Genomic DNA, 13,156 nt, shown 5'->3' on the forward strand with positions numbered 1-13,156 from the left:
TAGAAATAGATAAATAGAAACTTCTAGACACTTATCTATTTATATATAGATAAATAGAAACTTTTAGACACATTATCCATGAATAAAGCACATGTAGAAAAGGCGACAGAAAAAAAACTTACAAAGATTCTCAGAAATGTTTATTGTCCATATAGGACCTAGTGGGAAAAGCTTCACTTCTAATTCTCTCCTATACTCTAAGAATGTCCAATTAAATGTATAATCCCTAACCTTTAAGTAGATGAGAGTAGGGTCTATACAACAACTAGGAGAAAAAATCTGAAAATCCAGTGATAAGAATGAAATGTGAACCCACTTCTATTCCATCATACCTTAATGTAAACATAGAATGCTTTGATCCAATTGCTCTATCAAAGCACCCTGGTCCAGGGGGCATGATTGACATCCACAGGCACATCCAGTCACAGACATTTTAGCCAATGCTTTGAAGCCAATAGGTTTCTACTAAACACACACACACACACACACACACACACACACCTAATTTCAGCTTTTCTTAAATACTGGAAGATTGAGTTTGTGAAACAGATTAGCAGTAATAACTTCCGACTTATTTATGCTTCCCCATATTCATTTGCATAATTTGCAACCATTCTAATTTCGTGCTTGGTCATTTGACTTGCTTTGACCAATGGAACAATGGTAAATGCAATTCAAGCAGAGATTTAAAAATAAATTGCCCATTGGAGATTTCTCTCTTGCTTTCTAGTAACAAAGAGACCGCAACCTTGTAAAGTAGCCAGTTGAAGAATGGGAGGTCTCATGGAAAGAGACCTCAGGCAGCCCAGCTGAGGCCATGATAAACCAGCCCACCCCAACCCAATCCACTAGCTAATAGCAGATGGTTGAGTGACTGCAGCCATGATCAGTCAAGACCAGTCCAGATCATAAAAACTACCTAACTGAACACAGCTTAAATGACTAACCTCCAGAATTATCAGCTAAATAAATGGCTGTTTTGTAAACTGGTTTTGAGGTTGATTTGCTTTGTAGCTTAACTGATTTGTGATTTATGCTGTGGCAACATGGTCCCAAGGCCATGTGCCCACCCATGTGTGGGTACAGCCTTCACCTGCTTTATCATTTATGATAAATGCCTCTCCTATAGGTATTTTAATGAACCCTTATTTTAAAGCCTTGGAGGCTGCACTTCCAAAAGAAAAGGTAACATTGGTGGTAGATCGGACACACTATCATCATTGCTTCCCAGGAAGGGAGAGCTAGAAGTTGGTCCTATGTCTATACTGACTTATAAGGGTGAATCATGCTCAGGAAAATAAACCATAGGTAGACTGCAGTGTGTAGTATAGACCTGGGAGAAGTGTGCAGATAACCAAAATATGTTGATTTTGTCTTCCCCTCCACCACTCCTTATGGAGAGAACAGGTAGGGGTGGAGGTGTTTTATCAGAGACAACTAAGACTTTCCAAAGTCGGGAATATAACTGGAAGATACAACTCCCTCCTCCTTCTCTCAGGCCCCTTCAGCAACAGGGAAAACGTCCCTAGAGGAGATTCTGGCTTTGACCATCAGTGAAGTCAGCAGTGTTCATTGCAGAGAGAGAAGCTCATAATCAACACTGGAAAATATCAGCTTGGGACAGACACAAATTCCCTCTTTCCAAAAATAGCAAGGGGAAGTGATCTTGAAAGGGAGAAGATAACAATTGACTACCACTGGTCATTTCAAGAAAAGAGCTTCAGAGAATTCAGACGGCTTCTTATGTTTTTAGTTTATTTGAGAGAGAAGAGATGACCTCACTATGACCTGGGACCTGTTTGCCCCAAGAATGATGTATGAATGTCTGGACACAGGCAGCCTCTATCAGGGGACCTAGATGAAGAGATAAGGGTTTCCCCCAAATTTTGCCCACAACAGACTTTGGTATCTTTTATTCACAGCAGAGTTTTCCAAGTTTCTTTACAGAGAGGACTCATTAGAAGGGTTATCAAGTCATCCCAAGAATGAGTCCATCAGTGGGAACAAAAGGATTGTCAAAAGCAAGAGGAGTTGTCCAAAGAGGTGAGATGACAGAGCCAGAGAGCAGCACCCACTTTTTAGCTTCTGTCTGAAGACCAAAGTAACCCACCAGGCCTCAGGGTCCACCTCAGAGGTCAAAGTCTCCTCTCCAGAGTCTCAGCCCTCCCATCAGGGGTGACTGTCATCTTTCCGGAGGGGGTGGTCACCTTCTCAGGGACTCCAGCCTTCCTTCCTGGGGGTGTGACCTTCTGTCCAATCTGAAGGTGCACTGGACCCACAGCTATCCCTCCAGGGCTCACCGCCAGATGGCCCACAGAGGTCAGGGGCTTCTCTCCAGGGCTCTCAGTCTTCCCTTCTGGAGCAGCAGTGCGCCTTCCAGATGATAGAGGGGTCCTTGTAGGGGTTGCAGTCTCACCTCTGGGGGCTGTGGTCATAGTTGCAGACTTTCTATGAGTCTCAGTGGCCATAGCCTCTCCTCCTAGCGGCAAAATGCCCAAACCAGTGGTCAAATCCCTGGTCGTAGTTGGCATTTCAGGGCCAATTCTTGAAGAATTCACAGCAGTTGAAAACCAAAGTTTTGGTGAAGGAGTTGAGCTGAACTCTAGAAGAAATCAACAGAAGAGGGTGAGACTCCTACCTCTTCCTTCCCATCCTGTCACTGGCAGAACTAGAGCTGCTCCAGGGATGAAGTACCAGCTCCCAAACCAGAAGCAGAGGATTTCTGAATGCACCCACTTGTCAACACAGATAAAGTCTCCGCACTCAGAAGCCCAGCTTCCCCACTTAAACGTATCAACAAGATCCCAGGCACCCATGGACACTCGGTGGGTTTGCTACATTTCCAGTTGCGTGACCCCGAGCAGAAGTCTGCCAGTTCTCTATGCTGAGCCCCTCACTTTGGCTGTCACACTTTGCACAAGACATTGACCCTGAGGCCTATTTCCTAACTTGTGGAATCCTCAGGAAGAATCCTTTTGTGTCCCCTACTTGGGAGGCATGAGGAAAAAGGCTGAGTGCAAGGAGGTTGCCCTAGAAAGCATGTTGTAAAGAATTAAGTTGGAGTTTCATTTCCACCCCTGACTAGCTGTATTATCTTTCTGAGTCCTGGTCTCCTCACAAAATGAGGACCATCTCATTTGGACCATCTCATTATGGACCATCTCCAAGGATGTTGCAGATTTATCATGCCAGGTTCCATCTCCTAACTGCCAGTGTGTATAATAATGTCATGTGTATAAGGATTATTCCCGTTTTGTAGATGGGAAAACAAAGCTCAGAGAGGTCAAATGGAGCAAGCATCAAAACCAAGATTAGAAAGCAGACTGGCCTGGCCATCAAAGCTTATTTTCTTCTTTCATTGTCATTTTGCACCAACAAAGCCTTTAAATCTTACAGAAGGGACCCACCCAGTGGTTTTGCAACTGCCAACCCAGCTTCCAGGCCATAGCTACTCACTGTCCTTCACCAGAAGATAATTCAACGTGTAGACAAGGGGGAAAGGGCCAGTGCCACAGAAAGTGCCTGTGACATCATCCAGGTCCAATGTCCACACCATGCTCCCCCCCCCCAAAATGCTCTCTCTTTATGAAAAATGCCTGAAAAAGCAATGGTCAGTCAACCTGCTGTACTAGCCACCCTCCAGACTGAGTACAATGGCAAAATCAGATGGACTCTCAGAAGGCAATATGGTAGGATGCTTAGCCATGTAGCCTGTATTTGACTCTAGCCTCTATTGCTTATTAGCTATGGGATCTTGAAAAAAAAAAAAAAAAGCTACATAAGCCTTGTGGGTTTTAATTGCCTTTTATGTAAAAAACAAAAATGGATAACATTTCCAACATTTTTAGGATCCAGAGTTCCTATATGCACATATTACAACATAGGTTGAAGTGGAAGATACAATGCTAAGTGAAATAAGCCAATTACAAAAGAACAAATACTATGATTCCACTCATTGAGGCTCTTAGAGTAGTCAAATTCATACAGATGGAAGGTCGAGTGGTGATTACCAGGAGCTGTGTGAGGAAGGAGTGGGGAGTCATTTCAGTTTGGAAAGAGGAGAAAGTTCTGGAGGTAGATATGATGGTTGCACAGCAATGTGAATGTACTTAATGCTACTGAATGGTGACTAAAAAATGAATAAAATAGTGAATTTTATGTTATGTATATTTTGCCATAATTTTTAAGAGATTTCTAAATTCATACATGTAAGATATTTGGAGCAATATTTTGCGCATAGTACATGTTCATAAATATTAAATATTGTCTGGTTCCCCAGCCTGCTAATCACCATTATCATCATATTAAATTGGAGATATTGCTTTATTTTAAAAAAAAATCATTTCAACATATCTTATGACATAGTGATGCTATAAAAGAGGAATAGAATGGACAATATCATAACTTTTACACATAAAAGAAAATGAAGCATTTTATCCATGATATTAAACCCTCAGATATAACTAAATGGAAGTTGTTTAGCACTGAATCCAGATTTTCTTATTACCTTACCAGAGTTCTCTTGTAAGACTGATGGAAAAGATTGTCACATGCAAATAACTACATGACTTGCCCAAATCAATTGGCTTCTTTCTGGGGTTTAATTTCCCCAAATGTAAAATAAGGAGGAATTATTGCTAAGTTGGAAATTGTGAAGATGCTGACTTTTTCCCCCTACTTTTAGGCTAACAAGTTAACCTGTCAGGTTTTTTTTTTTTTTTTCAGTTTTATTTATTTTTACTTTACAGTATTGTATTGGTTTTGCCATACATTGACATGAATCTGCCATGGGCGTACGTGTGTTCCCCATCCTGAATCCCCCTCCCACCTCCTTCCCCATCCCATCCCTCTGGCAGTTTTATAGGCACATACACACATGTGCACATGAGGGCACACACAGACACACACACACACTGTACACACAAGGGCCTCACAGAAGCCAGAGGGAAACTATGTTGGAGCAATAAAGGACCAAGTTCTCACCTTGTAACTAAAGCTGATGGCATCATCATAGCCAACCCACTCTTTCCCCTTGAAGGCATATGGGACATGCTGATCATCAATCCAGCGTTTATTCATTCCCTCAATGAAGGAACAAATCTGCAGGAGCGTCAGAACAGTGATCAGCTGCGTGGCGTTCCATGAAGAGAAGCACCACAGACAAACTGTTCACGCCTAGGGGTAAAGACTTCCTCTCTATTTTGGATAAATTCTTACTATTGCTTATTCCTTTCTCTAATATCCATGATGGATAAACAGGTAGAGAACCAAGGAGTGGGTGGCAGCCTTTAGGAAATCAAACTAGAGTTTGTAAATAATGTCAGTACCAAACTACTACATAAGAAACCTGAGTCTAGACCAAACCTGTACCTTTCTCAAAGACTTTTCATAAGCAAGTATCTCCTTTGCTCATTAAACCAACATAAACTGATCCATCCAGGTATTTATCAAACTAACTTTTGAATCTATAATAAATGTAAAGACCTGAAGGCAGGGAGAACTAGGTGATTATATCAAAAAACCACTGACTGTAGACTGGGTACCCAACACTGTGCTGGAGACAGTTTGCTGCAAAGATATAGAAATATTCCATTTGGGCTGCAGAAGCTAATATGGAAGTTATTATTTTTGTTTGTTTGTTCATTAAAGTTGTTATCAAAACCTCTTTAACATTACGCCCCTTGACTATGTCATCACTCATAATCATGCTTCATTGGATTAGCAGGGAAACTTCTCCAGGAGCAGGCACAGTGCAGAGACTGGAGAGACACCAGCATCTCCATTACCACCTCAGTCAAAGATGCAACTCTCCCTCTGGTGCCTGCTGTCCTTTGCCTAGGAGGTCCTTCCCACCCATCAGGATTCTACTGTGCTTCATAGTTCTGCTCAAAATCCACCAACCCCACACCCTACAGTCATGAACTTGGTGCCTCTTACTGTCTTCTCTTGTGTTCCACATTCCCCTGGATCCATGTCTCTTCCCCCTACTCAACAGCAAGCTTTGTTGAGATGGGGATTCGGGCATGGAATCGAGGTAGAGGAGAAAGAATCTGTGATGCGGGATGTCTTAGAATTGTCTCAAAATAATTGACTAGTGAGAAGGAAGGAGTCAGGAGCAGAGAAAAAAAAAAAAGACTCACCATGAGCGGTTAATGACTGAAGCTGAGTGAAGGGCATTTGGGCATCAGGGAGTGAGAGGACGTTATACTGTTCTTTTATTTTTGCACATGTCTGATTATATACATATGGTAAATATTAATTATGTTTATTTAGGACATATAGTAAGTGAGGATTGACTTAACTGCCATTTAAGAATCTTCTAAGGGGTGAAATATCTGCCCTGGGCCCATGGCTCTTTCAGGGAATGAGAGGATGCTATACTATTCTCTTACTTTTGAAAATATTTGAACTTTTGAAAAAATATATATATCTTTCAAATATTAATTATGTTCATTTAGGCCATACAGTAATTCAGGATTGACTTAAATATTATTTAAGAATCTTCTAAGGAGGTATCTGTCCCCCTCCATTCAGAGTTCACCCAGTCCCTCACCTCCTACAAAGGGCTCAAATAACTTCCCCAAAAGAAAAGAGAATATCCCAGAGACTGGATGTCCCTTACCACAGAAAACCACCTCTGTGTCCTATCTCTAGCCCTCAGTCTTGCCTTGGTCCCTTGTCCCTGCTTTGGCCCTGGGCTCGGGTCGGGGAGCCCTAACTCACAGACACAGGTTCCCATTCCCGTCACCTCATAATAAGCCAAGAAGCCAGCTTGCTTGGTGTACTTCCCTGGAGATGCTGGTCCCACATCTTCTGCCCCCAGCTCATTCTGAGAGGCTCTGAGGAGGTGAAAAGTACATCCATAGGTGGGGAGCCCCATGAGGAGCTTCTCGGGGGGGACCCCAAGCTGTCGCCAGTAGCTCATGGCATATGCCTGTAGGGAGGGAGAACCAATACCTCCTTGTCACCAAGAGCCACTGGCCTGGCTCAGGGGTGCATGTCTGGGCTGCCTGACAGCTTTCCTTTTCTTACCGAAGATTTGGGGTCTCCAGGCAGAGAGAACAGATGGCTATTGTGTCCTGTGACCTTTTCCAGCTTCCATGTAAGTCGTAAGACAAGACGCTGATGAAATCCAGGAATCTATAAGGGCAGGAAAAGGAGGTATGAAGATCATGGTAGCTAGACTTTCACAGCACCAACTAGCTAACTAGCTGAACATCAGCCACCCAACACCCCTGCCATCTCTGTGTACTGAGATGGGTATTGGGAGCTGCCTGAGCCATGCTCCGCATGTGAGAGGCTGCCCTGGAACACACAGCTGGTGAGGGACAGTGGTGTGTCAGGACCTATGCCTTCCTGAGAGTATCCAAGGGGTCAGACCAGGAAACAAGTGCAGCAGCTGCTAAGCTGCTGCTAAGTCACTTTAGTCGTGTCCGACTCTGTGCGACCCCATAGACGGCAACCCACCAGACTCCCCCATCCCTGGGATTCTCCAGGCAAGAACACTGGAGTGGGTTGCCATCTCCTTCTCCAATGCATCAAAGTGAAAAGTGAAAGTGAAGTTGCTCAGTCGTGTCTGACCCTCAGCAACCCTATGGACTGCAGCCTACCAGGCTCCTCCATCCGTGGGATTTTCCAGGCAAGAGTACTGGAGTGGGGTGCCATTGCCTTTCCACAAGTGCAGCAGAGGTCTGCATAAATGACATGCGTAATCAGACAGCACAAAAGTGCATCCATCTTTCTACTGTTCAAGGAGCCAGTGAAACCCATCTCTTCCAGAAAGCTTTCCAGATGGCGAAGTGTAATTGAGCCTTACCGAGGCACAGTGTAGAGGTTAGCATGGATTATCTAATTTCATTTTAATCTAGTTAATATCCTAATTACCATAATTGTCTCCATTTTAAAATGAAAAAATTGAAACTCACGCAGTTACTTAATTTGTCTCAGGTGACCCAGCTGGGTGAAGGTGGAGTCCTCAATCCTGCCTGGCTATGAGACCAACACTAGCCAACTCAGCTCACTGGATCTCTCACCTCTCCTGACACGCTGAACCCACTCTCCCTAAGGGTCATCACACACAGGAATGGCATCCTCTCTTGTATGTTGCATCTGCCTCCCTTTTAACATCAGGAAACACTTGATTCTTGAACTTTGTTAGAATTAGTCCAGAACTGGCATGTCCTAGAGATATGAGCTCCCTCCATCTGGTTTTGTGACTTTGGCATGAAGACCTCTGCTCTGAAAACGGGCCCTAACTGGGCATTCCTATTTTTGTTTCAGAGGCAGTAGTTGGTAATTCACCCATCCCCTCTGTTACCCGGTGCACATCCACAGGGGACTCCAGCAGAATAGAGGTCAGGCCCTTGGACTCACTCCTTGAGGCCCAGCCAGGGATGATGCTGATATCTACCCAAAGGGATGCTGTGGTATGGCCTGGTGCTCCATCACTCCCCTCTGATCTCCTCAGGAAGTCCGGGCTATAAGGAATAATCCTTGTCCCCACCTACATTCATGCTTAACCCACCTCCCACAGGTGCTCTCACAGCAGGGCAGGAAGTCAAAGCTCCGGGACAGTGCTGGACACCTCTGGGTTCTGAACCCAAGATGCCTTCTTCCCTCCAGTGCCCCCCGCCAAACACCAAAGGAGCACCCACTCATCTGCCCAGAAGGCGTGCATCATACGCTTTCTGGATGACATGGGGGTCCCCAGAGATGGCATCAGACAGCAGCAGCCTTGGGCGCATGGTGCGCTGGGCCTCATTCTTGAAGGCCTGCAGGAGCTCCTGGGAAGAGAGAGGCAGATGAGAGAAATGGACAAAGCAGAGTGGAGTCAGGGAAAGCAGGAGTCATCCGGGAAACAATCTTCCACAATAACAAAACTCCTGGAGCCAGGAGAGTCAGACACAGGCCCTGCCCACAGGTTCCCAAGAAAGGGGGACGTGAGCCAGTGTGGTAAGTCGCTGAGCAGAGGGCCAGTGCCAGGGAAGCCAGCAACTCCATGGGGTGGCAAAAGAGTCGCACACGACTTAGTCACTGAACAACAACAAAGCTGGCCTTACTTCAAGTAAGGAGAGAAAGGTCCAGCGGTCATGCTCGGGGCTGCCTCTGAGTCCAGGGTACAAGAAGAAGAGGTCCAGACCATCGAAGCCATGTGTCCTCAGGAGGGCATTCACTGAATTGACAAACCTTTCCCGGTTGGAAAACGTGGACAGCATCTTGGTGTACCTGCAGGGGGGCCAGGGGTGAGGCCAGGAGAGCTTTCTGCATAACTGTGCTCCCCCCACCACTCCCCTGCAAGGCTCTTTGGTTCATATGTGACTGTGGCAAGGAAGGCAGAGCTTTGAAACTTTCAAACCTTCTTAAGTCCCTTCCCAGCCCTGGACTTCAGGCTCCAGGAAGGATTTGCAAACCATACCTTCCCCTGCCAGATGGAAGCAACACTCAGTCTGCGGTAGAGACAGTGACTCAGAACAGCTCTGCCTTTGAAATGATCACTCCTGGCCAGGCACTGACTCTTTGTCCAAACAGATAAGGGGAGGGAACATGAGAAAAGGGCCAGCATTTCCAGAAAGATCTCTGAGCTAATGGGCCCCATAACATGGCATAAGAGGGCCAGGCTCTGACCAGGGGTTCTAGAGTTTTTGCTATTCTGTTTATTAGCAGTTTGACTGTTCTCCATTTTTCCTAGTATTTTCTCTTCCATAGTGAAGACACTATTGGAAAACCTTTAGAATAGCAAAGCTGAACTTTAAGTAATTTGGGGCTAGTACTGCATGCAATGATTAACCAGATTCAGACCTTGGCAGGCTTGGTTCCATTACCTGATCATCATCCCTAGCTGATTATCTCTCAGGAACACCTGGGTGAAATACAGTAAGCTACCAAAGCTCTCATTCGTGCTTTTTTCCTACAAATTTGGAATGCAAACAGCCACTTTAATCCTTTCCCCTAGCAATCATGAGATAGTGAGTGTAAAGCTGGCCTGCTCCCCTGACCCATCACCTCAACCTCATCCCAGAGAGAAGACCTAATAGCACAGACTCACCTCGAGGTGCCGAAGTTCCACCCCCAGACAGACAGCAGTGTTTTCAGCCCTCTGTTCCTGTGATAAAGGACAGAGTTGGTGAGCTGGGAGAACAGTGGGAAGTAGTGGAGATGGGAGGAGGGGGAGGAAAAGGAGGCAGTGGGTGGAGTAACCTAAGGGAGAAAGGAGTGGAGCCCAAGATGGAGAAGAAGGATAAAAGAGACAGCAACCAGTCCACATATAGACCATCACACCCAGGACCCCAGGCTCTCTACGCCCCCCAAACTCCCCACTCCCATGACATTCCCAGAAAAAGAAAAGGCAGCCTAAATTTTCTCTTCACTCACTTTTTTGGTCAACAAACATTTACTGAGCAATTAATACGTGCCTCTGACTGCTTTAGGTGCTTGAAACACAGCAATGAACAGAAGGACAAGCTCCCTGCTCTCCTCTCTGGAGGCTGTGCTCTAGTGACATGGATTTTCTCTGCCCTTCTACAACCATGCACACAGCGACAGACCACTCCCTGCAGAGGACAGCCCAGGAGGCCTGGGAGAGAATACTGAGCACCAGCTCTCTTCTGGGCGCTGACCCCGCCACCGGTGTACAAAGACCATAGACACCAGCCCTTCCCTTGGGGTTCATTTGCAGGTGACAAAGGGCAATGAAACACTAGCATTTGTGAAGCTTTTGTGATACGCAGCTCTCTCCGAAGCATTTGAAAATAGAATCCTGAGCACTGAGCTTGAAGGGTGAGTTGGGGTGTAAGACAGAGAAGAGAGAGGAGCATATTCTAGGCAGGGGCACAGCAGCCACAAGGGCAGGGAGGCAAGGACAAGCTCAAAGTGCTGATCAACGGGGAACTCCCAGAGCAGGGACACTATAGAGAGCCCTTGACAGGAGGAGGGACCCAAGGATCAGAGGACAGGTGACGACTAACAGAAGAAAAGACTTACTCCTCTTTACCTGTAAAATACAGCCCCCCACACACAGTGAACACACCTCTCCTTGAGCTTGTTGAACTCTGGGTAGAGGATTTTCTCATCCAGAGGATCCTTAGGAACAATCTGATTGTTGTTCATCGAGGCAAAGGCAAATACCAGGTGGGTGCAGAGAAAGGGGTCCAGATCCCGGGGCAGGATCGAGGCAGAGCCGGGCCGACTGAATGCCCAGTTGGTGAAATAACACACCAGCTTGTGGGCAGCACCTGGCAGGGGACAGCAGGCATTATTGATAGAAACCAAGTGAGGATGGAGCTCAGCATCCACAGAGTGGTGTTGACACTGCCCGAGAGGCTAGGCTACTGTAACTGCTCCCTCACACACACACACACACTCCAGAGCTAAAAGGAGGGCAGGTCCATCCCCCACTGCTGGGGTCCCCCAGGGAAAGAACACCTCATGAAACCCTGGTCAGAATGGATCCGAGAGTCTGGATCCTGGCAGAGAAGACCCAACAGTGACAGAATCCGCTGTTGAGCCACACTGGGTCAATGATCCCCGACGCAGAGCCAAGGTGGGCACAGGAGACACTGGATCTGGAGCAGTTCTCAGTGGACACTCTCCCCGGCTCTGGAGAGGACCAGTTTCCTCACCATCATGGTGTTTCAGCATGAGGAGCAGCCCTGCAGGAGACAAAGGAAGAAACACACGCAGATTCACACACACACCCCAGCTCACCCTCCAGCTCCCACAAATGCAGACACACACACCCTTCCCTCCTTCCTCTTCTCTACACAGAGTGCGTGAAGCCAGATCTATCTAAGCTCCTTCCCACTCCAATATACTCTCATGTAGACACACAGGCTTTGGGACAACCATGGCACTGAGAAGTCCCAGCAAGGTTCAGGCCAGTGGTTCTCAACCTTGGAAGATAATGTAAGCATAGTGATTTTCTGGCTCCTCCCACAGACATTCTGATCAGTGGGTCTGAAGTGGAGGCCAGGCATAAAAATACTTAATGTGCAGCCGGTGAGAACCACTGCTCTGATCACTTCTCCTTTCACTGTGTCCTGTCCACCTCCCTCTAATCCAGGCCCCTGAGGCCCAGGATGCTCCTTGGGTACCACAGAGACAACAAGCTGATGAAGCCCAGCACCTCCTGAACTAAGAGACATTTGGTAGCTGGGACCCACCACACTCACCAACCCACAGTAGCAGCTTCCCCATCTCTGTGGTCTGACAGCTGCAGGCCTACGGCTGGAGCCCCTTTATATGAGATACCCCAGGTACAACTATGGGACAACCCAGCCACACACACACAAAACCAGGGACAGTGATTAATGCATGGCCGCCCCAGAGTCACAGTGACCCCAGCATCTTCTGTCCTCCCACCCAGCGGAGCCATAGCTCTGAGATCCAACAAAGCAACAACTCCCTCTGACACTGGCAGAGAGGTGTCCACGCCCAGCCCTAGTGAGGGCAGGGCCATGCTCAGCCCCTCTTCCTGGAATTCAGCCTCACATGGACTGAGTACAAGGAAGAAACACTGAAGGGCAGCAGTGATTCTGTTGTTATATTAGTGGTTAGGAAAATTATGTAATGTAAAGCTAAAAATTCCCAACTATGGACTCAGGAAGGGGAAAGTTTGAATCGCAGTGTCAAAAATTAGAAGTTTTAGCATCTAGGGACAGTTACTTGGCTCTTTGAGCTTTAGTTTCTACACTTGTAAAATGGAGATAACACTTGAACTTACCTCATAGCATTTTATACTGATTAAAGACATAGCATGTGAAAAACTTAGTTCAGTGCTTTGAAGTGTGGTGCTGGAGAAGACTCTTGAGAGTCCCTTGGACTGCAAGGAGACCAAACCAGTCAATCCTAAAGGAAATCAACCCTGAATATTCATTGGAAGGACTAATGCTGAAGCTGAAGCTCCAATACTTTTGCCACCTGATGTGAAGATCCTACTCATTGGAAAAGACCCTGATGCTGGGAAAGTTGAGGGCAGGAGGAGAAGGGGATGAAAGAAGATGAGATGGTTGGATGGCCTCACCGACTCAATGGACATAAGTTTGAGCAAACTCCGGGACATAGTGAAGGACAGGGAAGCTTGGTGTCCTGCAGTCCATGGGGTCACAAAAAGTCAGACACAACAGAGCAACTGAACAACAACAACAAGGGCTCAGTGAAA

The 13,156-nt window shown here is 46.4% G+C and overlaps 1 protein-coding gene across 5 annotated transcripts; it reads right to left on the reverse strand.

The window, feature by feature from the left end:
• Window positions 1-2,437: 2,437 nt before the first annotated feature.
• OVGP1 (oviductal glycoprotein 1) lies at window positions 2,438-12,210 on the reverse strand. Of its 5 annotated transcripts, none has more exons than XM_027973012.3 (12): window positions 12,168-12,210; window positions 11,619-11,648; window positions 11,027-11,231; window positions 10,046-10,102; window positions 9,060-9,225; window positions 8,683-8,783; window positions 8,318-8,477; window positions 7,611-7,691; window positions 7,033-7,140; window positions 6,749-6,934; window positions 4,984-5,100; window positions 2,438-2,602 (listed from the first exon to the last, which is right to left on the reverse strand). In XM_027973012.3, the coding sequence occupies exons 1-12, from the start codon at window positions 12,190-12,192 to the stop codon at window positions 2,555-2,557; spliced, it is 1,284 nt and encodes a 427-aa protein (XP_027828813.2). In that variant the 5' UTR covers window positions 12,193-12,210; the 3' UTR covers window positions 2,438-2,554. The 5 variants fall into 5 exon arrangements, with proteins under 5 accessions (XP_027828813.2, XP_027828824.2, XP_027828810.2 ...); XM_027973023.3 differs by lacking the exon at window positions 2,438-2,602 and adding an exon at window positions 3,455-4,016 and having other exon boundaries at window positions 11,422-11,648; XM_027973009.3 differs by lacking the exon at window positions 2,438-2,602 and adding an exon at window positions 3,456-4,016.
• Window positions 12,211-13,156: the final 946 nt, after the last annotated feature.

This window comes from Ovis aries, chromosome 1 (genome assembly GCF_016772045.2).
Source record: "Ovis aries strain OAR_USU_Benz2616 breed Rambouillet chromosome 1, ARS-UI_Ramb_v3.0, whole genome shotgun sequence".
In the NCBI taxonomy this organism is placed as follows: Eukaryota; Metazoa; Chordata; class Mammalia; order Artiodactyla; family Bovidae; genus Ovis; species Ovis aries.